General features: G+C 43.2%; 1 protein-coding gene across 2 annotated transcripts in view; it reads left to right on the plus strand.

The window, feature by feature from the left end:
- The window catches only part of LOC105614340 (ADP-ribosyl cyclase/cyclic ADP-ribose hydrolase 1), a 59663-nt gene extending 54609 nt beyond the window's left edge, over positions 1 to 5054 (plus strand). Inside the window, exons 8-9 of one of the 2 annotated variants that reach the window (XR_009601102.1) lie at positions 1790 to 2510; positions 3369 to 5054. Coding sequence is in view for 1 of the 2 variants with exons in the window: in XM_042251892.2 (XP_042107826.1) it covers positions 1790 to 1826 (37 nt within the window). In the remaining variant the exon portion in view is untranslated. Of the gene's footprint in view, positions 1 to 1789 lie in introns of both variants that reach the window. The other variant, XM_042251892.2, reaches the window with a different exon arrangement.
- Positions 5055 to 15773: the final 10719 nt, after the last annotated feature.

The raw sequence follows: 15773 nt of genomic DNA on the forward strand, positions 1-15773 counted from the left end.
TATACACAGTAAGACCTTGTTGGTTATCCATTTTACATAGAGCGGTAGTCTTCCCAAGTGGCTCAGTGGTAAAGAATCTGTCTGCAATGCTGGAGTCATGGGTTCAGTCTGCGGGACAGGAAGATTCCCCTGAGAAGGGAATGGCAACCCACTCCAGTATTCTTGTCTGGAAAATCCCATGGACAGAGGAGCTGGGCTGGCCACCATCCATGGGGTCCCAAAAGAGTCAGACACAACTGAGGGACTAAACAACAACAGGTCAACCCCAAGCTCCCTAGCTCTCCCTCCCTGCACCTGTCCCCAGTAACTTACGATATGCCTCTTTCTCATCTGCCTTCCTTCTCACAGTGTGACGCATCTCCAGGCCCATCCGTGGCGCTGCAGATGGCGTTACTTCACATGCTTTTTAACGACTGAGTGATATTCCCTTGTATAGACATACCACATCTTCATCCATTCCTCTGCCAATGGACATTTAGGTTTCTTCTTTGTACTGGCTAAACAGTGCTAGCCATTGTTTGAATATATGTTTTTTATATCAATCCATCAGGGACTCAGTTTCTGGGTGCTACCCCAAGAGGCAGTGGTTAGCTGGCCCTCAGATCACACTCACAAAGCACAGAAGGGTTTGAATTGATCCCTAACACAGTGTTTATCCTTGAACTTAATTCAAATTGACTCATCATGCTTTTTTAAAAAATCATTTAAGCAAAGTGCAAACAGCACAAGGTAGTGAAAACGGTGGGATTAAGAGACAAGTGACCCAGGGAGAAGATTCATTAACATCTGTGACTCTCCAGTTTGGAATATATTTACAACAGATATCAATGAATTATACAAATACTAAATAATAAAGGACTTTGTGGATTTATTCTTTTAAAAACCATTGTGTCTGGAAAAACTGCTTGCCCTCACTTATGCATGGAATCTAAGAAAGTCAAACTCACAGTAATAACAAGTGGAAAGGTGGCTATCAGAGCCGGAGGGGTGGGGAACAGGGCAATGCTGGTCAAAGGGTGTTGTAAACTTCTGGTTATAAGATGAGAAAGTTCTGGAGACGCAGTGACTAGGGAAGCTGAACTCCAATACTTTGGCCACCTGATGTGAAGAGCCGACTCATTGGAAAAGACCCTGATGATGGGAAAGATTGAAGGTGGGAGGGGAAGGCGATGGCAGAGGATGAGATGGTTGGATGGCATCACCAACTCAAGGGACATGAGTTTGGGCAAACTCTGGGAGTTGGTGGTAGACAAGGAAGCCTGGTGTGCTGCAGTCCATGGGGTCACAAAGAGTAGGACATGACTGAGTGTCTGAACAACAACAACAAAATAAATATCAAGTTTTCTCACCACACACACACACACACATACACACAGGTAACTATGCGAGATAATGAATGTGTTAATTAGCTTAATTGTGATCATCATTGAGTAATGTATATGTAAACCGAAACGTCACATTTTGCACCTTAAATATATGTCAATATTTATTCGTCAATCATATCTCTATAAAGCTGGGGGAAAAAACCTGCCACAATTGTCTATGGGGTTGGAGGAAGAATCAAACAAGCTGGAGATGCTCTTCCAAAGACAACATGGCCGCTCGCCAACCCCACCCCAAGGTTAAGTGAGTCAGGCAGCCAGAGAGAGGGTGGATGTCTTGGGGATGGGGGAGGTGGGAATAGATGCTCAGAGGGGTGCACATAGTCTGTTGAAGACCTGATAAGCCCTCACCATTCCTCTATGCCATCAGAGACATCAAAGAACAAATAGTGCTCTTTGCTTTCCAGCAAGAATCTCAGCTTGGAAGTTTGGAGAATCATGTGATGACACACCTTTGCCCTGTTAAGAAACCTCACTTGAGACCTCCCAGGAGTCGATGTGATGAGATAGTGAAATGCGTGACTATTCATAAGGAACATAACTGTGAAACAATGAAATCGTGATCCACTGCAGACCTGCAGAGAAGAGAAACCGAAGAAGGTTCGTCAAACACGTGTATCAACCAGTGACCTTAGCTGCAACAACTGAATACAGCTCCGGCCAGAAATACATTTTCTAGGGAAGCTCAGAGGCTGGCAGGTTTTCCAGGAGGGTAGGAGAACAGTTTGGAAGCCACTTAGTCAAGAGCAACCTTCCAGGGCTTCCCCGGTGGTCAAGTGGTTAAAATTCCATTTTGCAATGCAGGAGATGTGGGTTCGAACCCTGGTCTAGGAACTAAGATCCCAGATGCCACGGAGCAACTAAGCCCACACGCCCCAGCTACTAGGTCCTTGAGCCCCAACTAGAAAATCTGCAACAAATCCCACGTGCCAAACCAAGACCTGCCACAGTCAAATAAATAAGTAATATTTTTTAAAAGGACTTCCCTGGTGGCTCAGACGGTAAAGCATCTGTCTACAATGCGGGAGACCTGGGTTCGATCCCTGGGTTGGGAAGAAACCCTGGAGAAGGAAATGGCAAGCCACTCCAGGACTATTGCCTGGAAAATCCCATGGACAGAGGAGCCTGGTAGGCTACAGTCCATGGGGTCGCAAAGAGTCGGACACGACTGAGTGACTTCACTTTCTTTCTTTTAAAAGGGCAACATTGCAAGGGGCTCCACAGACAGGTCAGGTCGAGGGGTCATCCTTGCCCCAGGGACACTCAGCCGTCACTTTGTCACTGCCAGATGTGGCTGCTGTTGCTTCTGGGGCCAGAAATAAGTGAAGGGGGTGGTGCATGCCGAAGCACGCTGAGCGTGGCCCTCGCCTCCCACGCCGGCCTCAAGTTCACGGTCACCAGATCCAGCTAACGTCGGATCCTGAGGGGCATAGAATGCCTAGACAAAGCTCAGTTTTTCTACTTGTAAAATGGAGTGATTGTGGTGCCCAGCTCTTTGGGTTGTTTGAACTTTAAGCGAGATGATAGCTGCACAGTTCTCAGACTAGCTCTTGAGGTGGTGGTCCGCGGGTTAGGACTTGGAGCTTTCACCACCATGGCCTGGGTCCTATCCCCTGTCAGGAGGCTAAGATCCTGTTAGCTGCATGGCCTATGTGTGTGTGTGTGTGTGTGTGTGTGTATACATATATATATATATATATATATATATATACAGTGCTTGGGCTGGGAGGTGGGAGGGAGGTTCAAGAGGCAGGCTATGAACATATACCACATATACCTATGGCTGATTCATATTGACATATGGCAGAATAAATAAAATAATTTCTAAAAAAAAACAGTGCTTGACACATAGAGTACCATCAAGTTTAGTTTTTTAAATTCAAAAAAATACTGTTGGAACCTGTTTTCATTCTAGAGTAAATTGCTTGACAAGCCTACTTGGTTTGGAAGCTGAGACTTAGAGACCTCATGGACAGGGGAGGAGAGGACAGGGAATGGCTCTCTTGACAACCAGCTGGGTCAGCCACACTCTCTCATCCTAGGTGGGCTTTGAATCATCCTAGGTGGGTACTATTTGCCCACCTGAAAGGACTGGCCAGAGATCCTTCTAAGACCTTTCACTAAGAGCTGGCTTCCACTCTTGGAAGATCTTCCTGACCCAGAGACCGAAATTGTGTCTCCTGCATTGGCAGGCGGGTTCTTTACCACTGAGTCACACACCAAATGATAAATTGACTCATTGATTCACTGATTCATTCAGCAAGCTTTATTAAGCCCCCATTATCTACCAGTCAGCCACAAGAGGGCTTCCCTTGTAGCTCAGCTGGTGAAGAATCTGCCTGCAATGCAGGAGCCCCGGGTTCAATTCCTGGGTGGGGAAGATCCCCTAGAGGAAGGCATGGCAACCCTCTCCAGTATTCTTGCCTGGAGAATCCCATGAACAAAGGAACCTGGTGGGCTACAGTCCATGGGGTCGCAGAGTTGAACGCGACCATGACCAACCACAGCACATCTACCAGTGAAATCACTACGACCCTTCCGCCTCCTCCCTACCTCCAGGACATGGTTTATAGTGACGCACTGGGCTTCCCCAGTAGCACTAGTGGCAAACAACCTGCCTGCCAGGTTGTAAGAGGTGCGGACTTGATCCCTGGGTCAGGAAGACCCCCTGGAGGAGGAAATGGCAACCCACTCCAGTCTTCTTGCCTGGAAAATCCCATGGACAGAGGAGCCTGGTGGGCTACAGTCCATGGGATGGCAAAGAGTCGGACACACCGAGGCGACTTAGCATGCTTGCTGTTTACATGTATGTTTCCTCTACCATCTCCACCTCTATAGCTTTAGAGACAGACAACGCTTTTCCATCACTTTATTTCCATGAACCTAGTCCTTACTGGTTGAAACAAGTATAGCATATTAAAAACCAAAATTATATCATAAAGGATGAAATAAAGCAGATCTTAAAATCAATACAAACAAGCAACAAACTGACCCTAGTGTACATCTTACTGATAACTCAACTACCCAGGCACAAGAGATGAACTCAAGTCTTGTTTGAACATAATATACTGACTGTGCAATATTATTGGAATATAATCTAAGGATGAAAATAACCACAAATCTATCTTTAACTCTAATCAATAGTTTGTTTTGACATGTATGATGTTTTGCAGGTTAGACCAAATGACTGCAAAGAATGAATGTATAAATTGAGAGAAGACGAATGAAGTGTTGAGTTTGAGTTGATGGGATCACTGTGAACTTATACATATTTGCAGATGTAATATTGTTTAGCTATATTGCTATTTTGTCATATTTTAATTTCTCTGAGGTCCTAATTCTACAACATATGTTGAATGCTTGCTATAATCCAGACCTGGTACTCAGCAGTTTACATGAAATATTTCCTTTAGTTTTCACCATTGCACTTTGTGATTTGTACAACTGTTAACAAAAGGTGACAAATTTGCCCACAATAATGGAAGAGTTAGGTGTGATCTGACCCCAAATTGTGCTTATAATCACAGAGATGGGGAAGACAAGTCATAATCTACTCCATTTTAAAGAACAGCATTCATTTTAACACTAAACTTGATCCAATAACTGAAATAATTTTCTTAACAGGAAAAGCTTTGGAATCACCCAATTTGTCAATAAAAGGATTTGTGCTCACTTGGCATAGAGCATATTTTAAGGGGGTTGGGAAGCAAGATCTGGGTTCCAGACCCATTTCTGAAAAATCCCAGCTCCATGACCTGCAAGTACACCAGACCTTTCTGGGTCTCTGTTTTTGCTTTTCTAATTGAAGGAGCTGGAAGACATGTCGAGTCACAGACTCGAACGTCTGCAGATATCGACTGGAAATATAAATTAGTAAAATGCCCTCAGGACCTGTATCCTGCCTGTGCTGGTGGTGACCTCTCAGCTGCACCCCCAATGTTGCCAGGCAAGAGTGCAGGCCTGCGTGAAGTCCTCTGAACTTCCAGTTCCTCAAGAGAAACCAGCAGTCCAGGCTTATGTGACACTTTCCAAATCTTAAACTAATAACTAACAAAACAAAACAAACAAACAAAAAACCTTGTGTCAGAAAAACAAAAAAAACAACCCATATTGGCTCTCAGATCAACACCTTATACATTTATGGATCAGATAAACTCTGAAGTCCCTTCAAGGGGAGTCTTTGTAGAAAATGAAATGGTCGCTCCAGTCATGGAGATGTTCCATGCCTTAAATTGCGAAACTCAAAGTGGATTACCTGGTTGATCTCAGAACTTTGAGGGAGTGGACAAATCCTAGCGCCTTTTGGGGCCACCATCTTCCAGGTGCAATGAAGAGCCTGAGTGTCTCTGGGGATGCAGGGATAAACCCATTACCCAGTGAGCCCCTGGTATATGTCAGGGGCCTTCATGAATCATACCATTTGTATTAGCTGGGGTTGGGCAGAGAAACAGAACCATGAGTAGGTAGACAGATAGAGGAGGAGGTTGTTAGTCATTCAGTTGTGTCTGACTCTGTGACCCCATGGACTGTAGCCTGGCAGGTTCCCCTGTCTGTGGGATTTCCTAGGCAAGAATTCTACAATGGATTGACATTCCCTTCTCCAGGAGATTTTCCCAACTCAGGGATCGAACCTGGGCCTCCTGCATTGCAGTCAGATTCTTTACCATCTGAGCCACATGGGAGATGGTTAAATTGATGGATAGATAGATAGAAGATGGATAGATGATAGATTAGATAGATGGATAATGATAGATGATTAGACAGATAAGTAGATAAATGATAGATAATAAATAGATCACTAAGAGGTAATAGATGGATAGACAGGTAATAGATAGATAGAGGATAGATAGATAGACAAGGATTTTAGGAGGTTGGTTTGTGTGATTATTGCCGGGGTCCAGCCCCGGTGGATCCAGGGTGATTCGAAGGTGGGGGGACAGAGTCGGCGTCTTTGGAAAAATACATATTTAATCACAGATAGACAGAGATTAGAAACGGATTGTGTAGTAGGAAGATTAGTGGAGAAAAAGAGGCTGAATAACTTGGATTACGTGGAATAGTATCCATGCTCCAGATGGGAATTCAGCCAGGAAAACGGGAGCAAGAAAGAAGCGACATGGGGGAATCAGTCTTTCCGGAAACTGATCCGATGTCTTTATTTTTGGGTTTGCTTATATACCTTTTGTTACACATAGGGATGAATACAGAGTCACGTGGGGGTCATCAGTCCTGACCTTTATCAAAATCAGGTGCTTCACATAAAAAAAAAGGTCTTAGGGATATTACATCATCTTCTGGCCATGAGTGAGACCTGCTGACATTTTATGATCCTTTCTTCAAAAAACTTATTTCTTCCAAGGGTGTTTTTTCTTAAACCAGGCACCACCCTCCAAATAAAGTTGCATTCCTATAGGGTGAGGGTGTAGTGAGTTACAATCAAGAAAGGAATTTATTCAACCCAAGGTTAACATGATTAATCTTAAAGGTTAATACTTATTTCTCCTATATGTTAGTTATATTCATTATAAGGATAGGGAACATGGAGATTTAGCAGCAAACATCAGCCCAACAAATGAAAATCCTTTCACCAATGTTCCCCTTAAGATCTATTTAGTCTTAAGATAGTGATAAAGTTACATTTTTACATAGCAAGGACACAGTGATTTATAACAAAGTACAGTGATCTATTACAAAAGAGAAAATCCATTAACTCAAAAAGTCTAGTATTGCTAACATCAAAAACTACTATATTTCCTTTGCTATACTCCAAATACATTGATTAATATATTCCCAGGTGCCTAAGGATATGGAGGCCTGGCGGCAATCATTGACTCAACAAGAAGAAAAAGCCCTATGCTAATTAAGACTCTCAAAATACTCCAAAACTCTCTGTGCTGTTTATGGTTAAGAGGTAGTAAACAATCATGTGGCAGGAGTATGGATAATCCTGTCACACAAGCTAGTCTGTCAGCAGAGAGGTTTGATCTGAGACATCCTTGTCCCACCCAGAGCTGGGAACTAGCAACAATTATTGACACAACAAATGAAAAAACCCTTCACCAATATAATTCCTAACCAACTATACTAATAATTTCCAACTCCCCAAAATAATTTGCCTTTAGTAAGTCTAAAACATCTCATGCCTCTCAGATTTGGAGGCTGTAAACAATCACATGTGGCCGGACAAACCTATACAGGTGGGCTAGATAACCTTCAGAGGAGTCCGTAAGCTGAAACACTCTTGTCACGCCCAAGAATTTTTATTGCCTTGGAGCTGCACGTTTACTCCTTCTCCGAGAGAAACGGTTATGGGGGAGAGCCCCCCGTCAAGTCAGAGGTGTAGGTGAGAGCATAAAACAGACTCTGGTTTTGGGGTTAGATGCTCGGGAACAGGGGGTTTCCTGAGGCTTGATCACGCCTTTGCGTATGCCAAGCCTCCTTCCTCGTGACCTTTGCCATGGGCGGAATTCCTCACGCTGGCCCCCGGCAGATTATGAAGGCTAGCAAGTCCAAAATCTGCAGGGAGGGCCATCAGGCTGAGATCTAGAAGAGATAATGGTCCAGCTCTAGTTTGAAGGTCACCTGCCGGCAGAATTCCCTCTTGTTCAGCAGAGGTCAGTCTTCGTTCTACTCCTCAGGCTTTCAACTTTTCGGATGAGGCTCACCCAAGTTATAAAGGGTAATCTGCTTTACTTATAGCCCACAGATTTCAATGTTAATCTCATCTGGAAAAAAAAAAAAACAAAAAACAAAACAAAACAGCCTCTCAGAGACATCAAGATAATGTTTGACCAAAAGGCTGGACAAAGTGACCTGCTCAGTTCAGTTCAGTCACTTAGTTGTGTCCAGCTCCTTGTGACCCCATGGATTGCAGCACACCAGGCTTCCCTGTCCATCACCAACTCCCAGAACTTGCTCAGACTCATGCCCATCAAGTCGGTGATGCCATCCAACCATCTCATCTTCTGTTGTCCCCTTCTCCTCCTGCTTTCAATCTTCCTCAGCATCAGAGTCTTATCCAGTGAGTTAGTTCTTCACATCAGGTGGCCAAAGTATTGGAGCTTGAACTTCAGCATCAGTCTTTCCAATGAATATTCAGGACTGATTTCCTTTAGGATGGACTGCTTTGATCTCCTTGCAGCCCAAGGGACTCTCAAGAGTCTTCTCCAACACCACAGTTCAAAAGCATCAATTCTTTGGTGCTCAGCTCTCTTTATAGTCCAATTCTCACATCCATACATGACTACTGGAAAAACCATAGCTTTGACTATATGAAACTTTGTTGCTAAAGTAATATCTCTGCTTTTTAATATGCTATCTAGGTTTATCATACCTTTTTTTCCAAGGAGTAAGTGTCTTTTAATTTCGTGGCTGCAGTCACCATCTGCAATGATTTTGGAGCCCAAGAAAATAAAGTCTGTCACTGTTTCCATTGTTTCCCCATCTATTTGCCATGAAGTGATGAGACTGGATGCCATGATCTTTGTTTCTTTGAATGCTGAGTTTTAAGGCAGCTTTTTCACTCTCCTCTTTCACCTTCATCAAGAAGCTCTTTAGTTCCTCTTTACTTGGCGCCATCAGGGTGGTGTCATCTGAGTATCTGGGGTTATTGATAATTCTTCCAGAAACCTTAATTCCAGTTTGTCCTTCATCCAGCCAGGCATTTCTCATGAGGTACTCTGCATATAAGTTAGATAAGCAGGGTAACAATATACAGCCTTGACGCATTCCTTTCTCAATTTGAAATCAATCCATTGTTCCATGTCTGGTTCTACCTGTTGCTTCTTGACCTGCATACAAATTTCTCAGGAGGCAGGTAAGGTGGTCTGGTATTCCCATCTCTTTCAGAATTTTCCACAGTTTTGTTATAATCCACTCAGCCAAAGGCTTTGGCATAGTCAATGAAGTAGATGTTTTTCTGAAATTCTCTTGCTTTTCCTATGATCCAACGGATATTGACAGTTTGATCTCTGGTTCCGATGCCTTTTCTAAATCCAGCTTGAACATCTGGAAGTTCTTGGTTCACATACTGCTAAAGCCTGGCTTGGAGAATTTTGAGCATTACTTTGCTAGCATATGAGATGGATGCAATTGTGCAGTAGTTTGAGCATTCTTTGGCATTGCCCTTCTTTGGGATTGGAATGAAAACTGACTTTTTCCAGTCCTGCGGCCACTGCTGAGCTTTCCAAATTTGCTGGCATATTGAGTGCAGCACTTTCACATCATCTTTCAGGATTCGAAATAGCTCAATTGGACTTCCATCACCTCCACTAGCTTTGCCTGTAGTGATGCTTCCTGAGGCCCACTTGACTTCACACTCCAGGATATCTGGCTCTCGGTGAGTGATCACAGCATTGTGGTTAGCTGGGTCATGAATATCTTTTTTGTATAGTTCTTCTGTGTATTCTTGCACCTCTTCTTAACATCTTCTGCTTCTGTTAGGTGACTTGCTAAGATGATACATAAAGTTAACTATCATACCATTTAGCTTTCACCATGATCAATGAAGTAGATTACTATCCCCATTCTACAGATGAGGAAACTGAAGCTCTGAGAAGTTTAATGACTTATACAAAAAGCAATTAGGGGCAGAGCTGGCCTTCATACCTGTATGTCTGACTTCCAAAGTCATTTCTTCACCCAGCTCTCTCATGATTCTAGATACTTTTCAATATTTGTTGCTTTTGACTGTGCTGGTCTCCGTTGCTGCACAGGCTTCCTGCAGTGGTGGGGAGTAGGGGCTGCTCTCCTGGTTGTGGTGGGTGGGCTTCTCCCTGCAGTGGTTCCCCTTGTTAAGATCGTGGGCGCTAGGCTCATGGGCTTCAGTAGTTGTGGCACACGGACTTAGCTGCCTCACTGCATGTGGAATCTTAGTTCCCGGTCCAGGGATTGAACTCATGTTCTCTGCACTCTGGGGCCCTGACCTTTCCCTGGATTTTGTATCCTTGGAGGCTAGCATCTGTCTGCATATAGTAGATGGTTAATAAATGCTCACTGAATGTCTCCATGGACAGAGGGGTAAATAGAAATGATCTATTTACATATCTGTGCTTCTACCACACAGTTATCTCCTTCAGTTCAGTTCAGTTGCTCAGTCGTGTCCGACTCTTCACGACCCCATGAATCGCAGCACGCCAGGCCTCCCTGTCCATCATCAACTCCCAGAGTTCACTCAGATTCATCTCCATCGAGTCTGTGATGCCATCCAGCCATCTCATCCTCGGTCGTCCCCTTCTCCTCCTGCCCCCAATCCCTCCCAGCATTAGAGTCTTTTCCAATGAGTCAACTCTCTGCATGAGGTGTCCAAAGTACTGGAGTTTCAGCTTTAGCATCATTCCTTCCAAAGAAATCCCAGGACTGATCTCCTTCAGAATGGACTGGTTGGATCTCCTTGCAGTCCAAGGGACTCTCAAGAGTCTTCTCCAACACCACAGTTTAAAAGCATCTTAAGTGAGTAAAAGTCTCTCAGTCGTGTCCGATTCTTTGAGACCCCATGGACTATACAGTCCATGGAATTCTCCATGCCAGAATACCGGAGTGGGTAACCTTTCTAGGAATCTCTTGCATTGCAGGTGGATTCTTTACCAACTGGGCCACCAGGGGAAGTCCAAGAATACTGGAGTGGGTAGCCTATCTCTTCTCCAGCGGATCTTCCTGACTCAGGAATCTAACCGGGGTCTCCTGAATTGCAGGCAGATTCTTTACCTGCTGAGCTAACAGGAAAGCCCTATCTCTTTAAGGACAATAGCTAAAAATATGGGCTTAGAACTTGGACCATTTGACTTTAATGTCCAGCCACCCTGCTTACTGACCCAGGTTCAATGTCTTTGATTGTCAACTATTGCTAAAAATAATTCTGCTAAAAAAAACTCTGTGTGAAACCATGGACTGCAGCATGCTAGGCTTCCCTGTTCTTCACTATTTCCCAGTTTTCGCAAACTCTGCTGCTGCTGCTGCTGAGGTGATAAATGATGAATGACTCATTTTATCCTGGGCCACTAGGGGGCGGTGAAGTGACGTGAAGTCGCTCAGTCGTGTCCGACTCTTTGCGACCTCATGGACTGTAGCCTATCAGGCTCCTCTGTCCATGGGATTTTTCAGGCAAGAGTTCTGGAGTGGATTGCCATTTCCTTCTCCAGGGGATCTTCCCGACCCAGGAATCGAACCTGGGTCTCCCGCATTGCAGGCAGACGCTTTATCGTCTGAGCCACCAAGGAAGCCCACTAGGGGGCGGAGAGGCCCGCAAATCCTCCCTCTCTTTTCTTCTCTGGGTTTTTTCATCTCAGCTCACAGGTATGTTCCCTTTAAATGCCGCACCAGCCCTGAAACTTTGGGGACCAGGGCAGTAGAATGTGAGGGTTTGGTGCTGTGAGAATGCAGGCCCTTTTCCTCGTGAATTTTCACCTAAATTATTTACATCTCAAATGAGTTGAGAGTGAATGAGGAATTAGCATTCTTCAAAGCTATGCAATTCACTCTTCCTAGTAATAGTTGTTATTGTTGTTGTTCAGTGGCTAAGTCATGCCTGACTTCTTTGTGACCCCATGGACTGCAGGATGTCAGGCTTCCCTGTCCTTCACGATCTTCGTGAGTTTGCTCAAACTCATGTCCATGGAATCGGTGATGCTATCCAACCATCTCATCCTCTGGGATCGCCTTCTCCCTTTGCCTTCAATCTTCCCAGCATCAGAGTCTTTTCCAATGAGTCAGCTCTTCACATCAGGTGGCCAAAGTATTGGAGCTTCAGCTTCATCAGTCCTTCCAATAAATATTCAAGGTTGATTTCTTTTAGGATTGACTGGTTTGATCTCTTTGTAAAAGGGACTCTCAAGAATCTTCTCCAGCACCACAATTCGAAAACATCAATTCTTTGGCACTCAGCCTTCCTCATGGTCCAGCTTTTACATCTGCACATGCCTACTGGAAAAGCCATAGCTTTGAGTATAAGGACCTTTGTCAGCAAAGTGACGTTTCTGCTTTTTAATATGCTGCCTAGGTTTGTCATAGCTTTTCTCCCAAGGAAAACCATGAACACTCTTGTTTTCCCTAAAGTCCTTGCTATACTCTTGTTTGTTCCAAGACCAGAGAAAATCGGAAACACTGTTAAAGGGATCTCCACTTTATCTCTGTGGAGAGATCCCCACTTCCGTGTCTGAGGTTACCCCACGTTAGAGCAGGTCAGATGTGCCTTGGCGTGGAATCACCATAATGGACAGACTCATAATTTTAAAGTGTCAGCTTATCTTTACCTCTCGCCCTTTATTCTGGCTTGGCAGAAACTTATAAACTCCTGGAAAAGATTATGTAGCAATATGTCCATATTTCAATTGCCCATTAGGCAGGTACTCTTGTTTGAGTTCAATCAAAAAAATTTTTGCCTGAAAGACATTAATAAAATACACTTACTTGAGTCATGCACAGAAAAAAAACAACCAAAACAAATGTATTTTGGAGACTTAATAGTATATTCTATATTATTAATAATAGAATATATTTTAAATTAATAATAACATAGAATAATATTGACATTGGGTTGACCAGAAAGTTTGTTCTGACCAACTCAATAATAATATATGCTGTACTGGAAGGATTATACAATATCACAATATAATATTATTAATATAATAACTTATAATAATATTTATCTAAAAATTGTGCCTACATTTTGTCCTTTTAGTCTTAGAGTGAGGATATATTGAATTTTCTCTCTGAACTGAAGACCAAATATTCTCAGTTAAGAATATGTTCTAAATAGACATGTGGCCAGGAAAAACTAGAGGATACAATTTTTGAATGACAAATTATAGATTGGATTGATAAAGAATATCAGGGCATTTAGGGTGTGGTCCCAAACTCTCAAGTCCAGGCTTTGCCTTTCTTCATGCCTGTGGTATCTTTCTCAAAGACTTGATGCTGGGAAAATTTTATATTCCTTTTACCATGTTAATCGGAATGTTACATCATGTAATGAGGTCATCAGGAAGTACCTGAAAGTCCCCTTTTCTAGCTTCAAAATGCAAATGATCCAGAAAACACTCAGGCCATTTATTTCAGTATTGGAGAATTAATGACAACTCAGCATATCCCAGATTTTGAAATTTAAAACTTGCTCTTCAACTTCTATCACATTGACACATTTTATTTTTGAAGGTATTGGGCTTTTCAGAGAATAAAGAGAAGATTTGGGGTTACGTGTAACATAAAAATTACAGTAAATGTTTATTGAAATACTTGATAAAATGAACCTTTATTTATGTAAGGTTGATATATAATTTGTATAACTTTGTATTTAATTACAAAACAAAATTTGGGAAATATGCTATTAAGAAAAAGAAGAAGGCAATAAAAATGACTTCTAATTCCATCACCCAGGGATAATTACCATTCTCATATTTTTGGTGTAATGCCAAGCTTCATCCCTGTCAAAAAGTAGGTCCTCAAGAAGTTTTAGTTCACTGACTATGTCCTTGATCTTTATTATTATGAATGTGTATACTTACATATATTTAAAATTATAGTCATATCATGGGACTGTTCTGTAATCTGTTTGTTAACACACACTTCCAAATTATAAGCACACACTTATTATAACAACACTTCCAAATGATAAAAAATGAGTTTTCTGCTTCAAAACAGAAAACTCAGAAATACGTTCATGACTTCAAACAAGTTGATCAGGTTATCCTTGGGAAATAGACTCAAAAGAAGAGGATGTGAGAGCAGAAAGTTTATGAGCAGTGCTCTTGGGATCAACACTTTGGGAGGGGAAACAAAAGAAGCAGTTTTGACCAGAAGGAGAGATGAATCTGCCAGGCAGTCTTAGAAAAGGTCTAGCTGATCCCAGTGGGAGCTGGGATGGTCCTCCTGGGAGTCCCTCCTGGAGGTAAGGGCTGGAACAATGAATGCTGAACAGTCATTAGAGGCGGGTAAACTGGTCCCTTCATCAGAAACAATCCTGGAGCGGACTCAACTGAGAACCATCAGCTTCCAGCACTGCCAGACGCTGGGGAGGTGAGTAATGAGGGTCTAGGGTTTTCAGGGCATCTGACCACCCACTGGGCTATGCCACACCTGCCAGGGGTGGCGGGGCCTTCTTAGCTTCTGTTTATTTGCATGTTCTATTTATTCATACCATCTGCATTCTGTCAATGTATACCAGAAGGGGCATGTGAACAGGTGAGTACTCACCCCCCGCCCCCTTCAGACTGTCTTCTATTTGTGACTATATGGGCTTCCCCGGTGGCTTTGTGGTGAAGAATCCGCCTGCCAAGCAGGAGACACACAGGTTCAATCGCTAGGTTGGGAAGATCCCATAGAGAAGGAAACGGCAACCCACTCCAGTGTTCTTGCCTGGGAAATCCCATGGACAGAGGAGCCTCCAGGGCTACAGTCCGTGGGATGGCAAAAGAGTCAGACACAACTTAGCAACTAAACAGTAACAAGTTGTGACTACAGCTCAAATGCTACTGGCTCGTTCTTTTGAACATTCTTTGTGAGCTTGGTTTTTCTAAATTGTTTCACTCCTGGTTTGCTGAAGGAAGGTGACCATATTGGGCTCAAACAAAAAAATGAAATGGAACTTTCATTTCACACTGGTCAAAATGACCATCAACAAAAAATCTGCAAACAGTAAATACTGGAGAGGGTGTGGGGAAAAGGGAACCCTCTTGCACTGTTAGTGGGAATGCAAACTAGCACAGACACTATGGAGAACAGTGTGGAGATTCCTTAATAAAACTAAAAACATCTACCATATGACCCATCAATCCCACTCCTGGGCATATACCCTGAGAAAAACATAATTTGAAAAGATATATACACCCTGACATTCATCGTAGCACTATTTGCAATAGGCAGGATGTGGAAGTAACCTGAATGTCCATCAGCAGAGGACTGGAGAAAGAAGACATGGCTCATATATACAACGGAATGTTACTCAGCCATGAAAGGAAAGAGACTTTGCTATTTGCAGAAACGTGGATGGACCTAGAGACTGCCATACAGAGAGAAGTAAGTCAGGAAGAGGAAAACAAGTATCGTGCATTAACACGTGTATGTGGAATCTAGAAAAATACTACTGATGAATTTATATGCAGAGCAGAAATGGAGAGAAAGACATAGAGAAAAATGTAAGGACACCAAGGAGGGGAAGGGGGTGGTGGGATGAATGGAGAGATTTAGCGTGATGACTGTGCACGACTAGGTATAAGGTTGTTGACGACTGAGGAGCTTCTGTACAGCACAGGGAACTCTGTTCAGTGCTCTGTGGTGACCTAAACCAGAAGGAAATCCAGTAAAGAGGGGATATATGTATATGTGGGTTTTCCTGGTAGCGCAGCTGGTACAGAATCTGCCTGCAGTGCAGGGGACCCCGGTTTGATTCCTGGGTCA

This window comes from Ovis aries, chromosome 6, assembly GCF_016772045.2.
Source record: "Ovis aries strain OAR_USU_Benz2616 breed Rambouillet chromosome 6, ARS-UI_Ramb_v3.0, whole genome shotgun sequence".
NCBI classification, from domain to species: domain Eukaryota; kingdom Metazoa; phylum Chordata; class Mammalia; order Artiodactyla; family Bovidae; genus Ovis; species Ovis aries.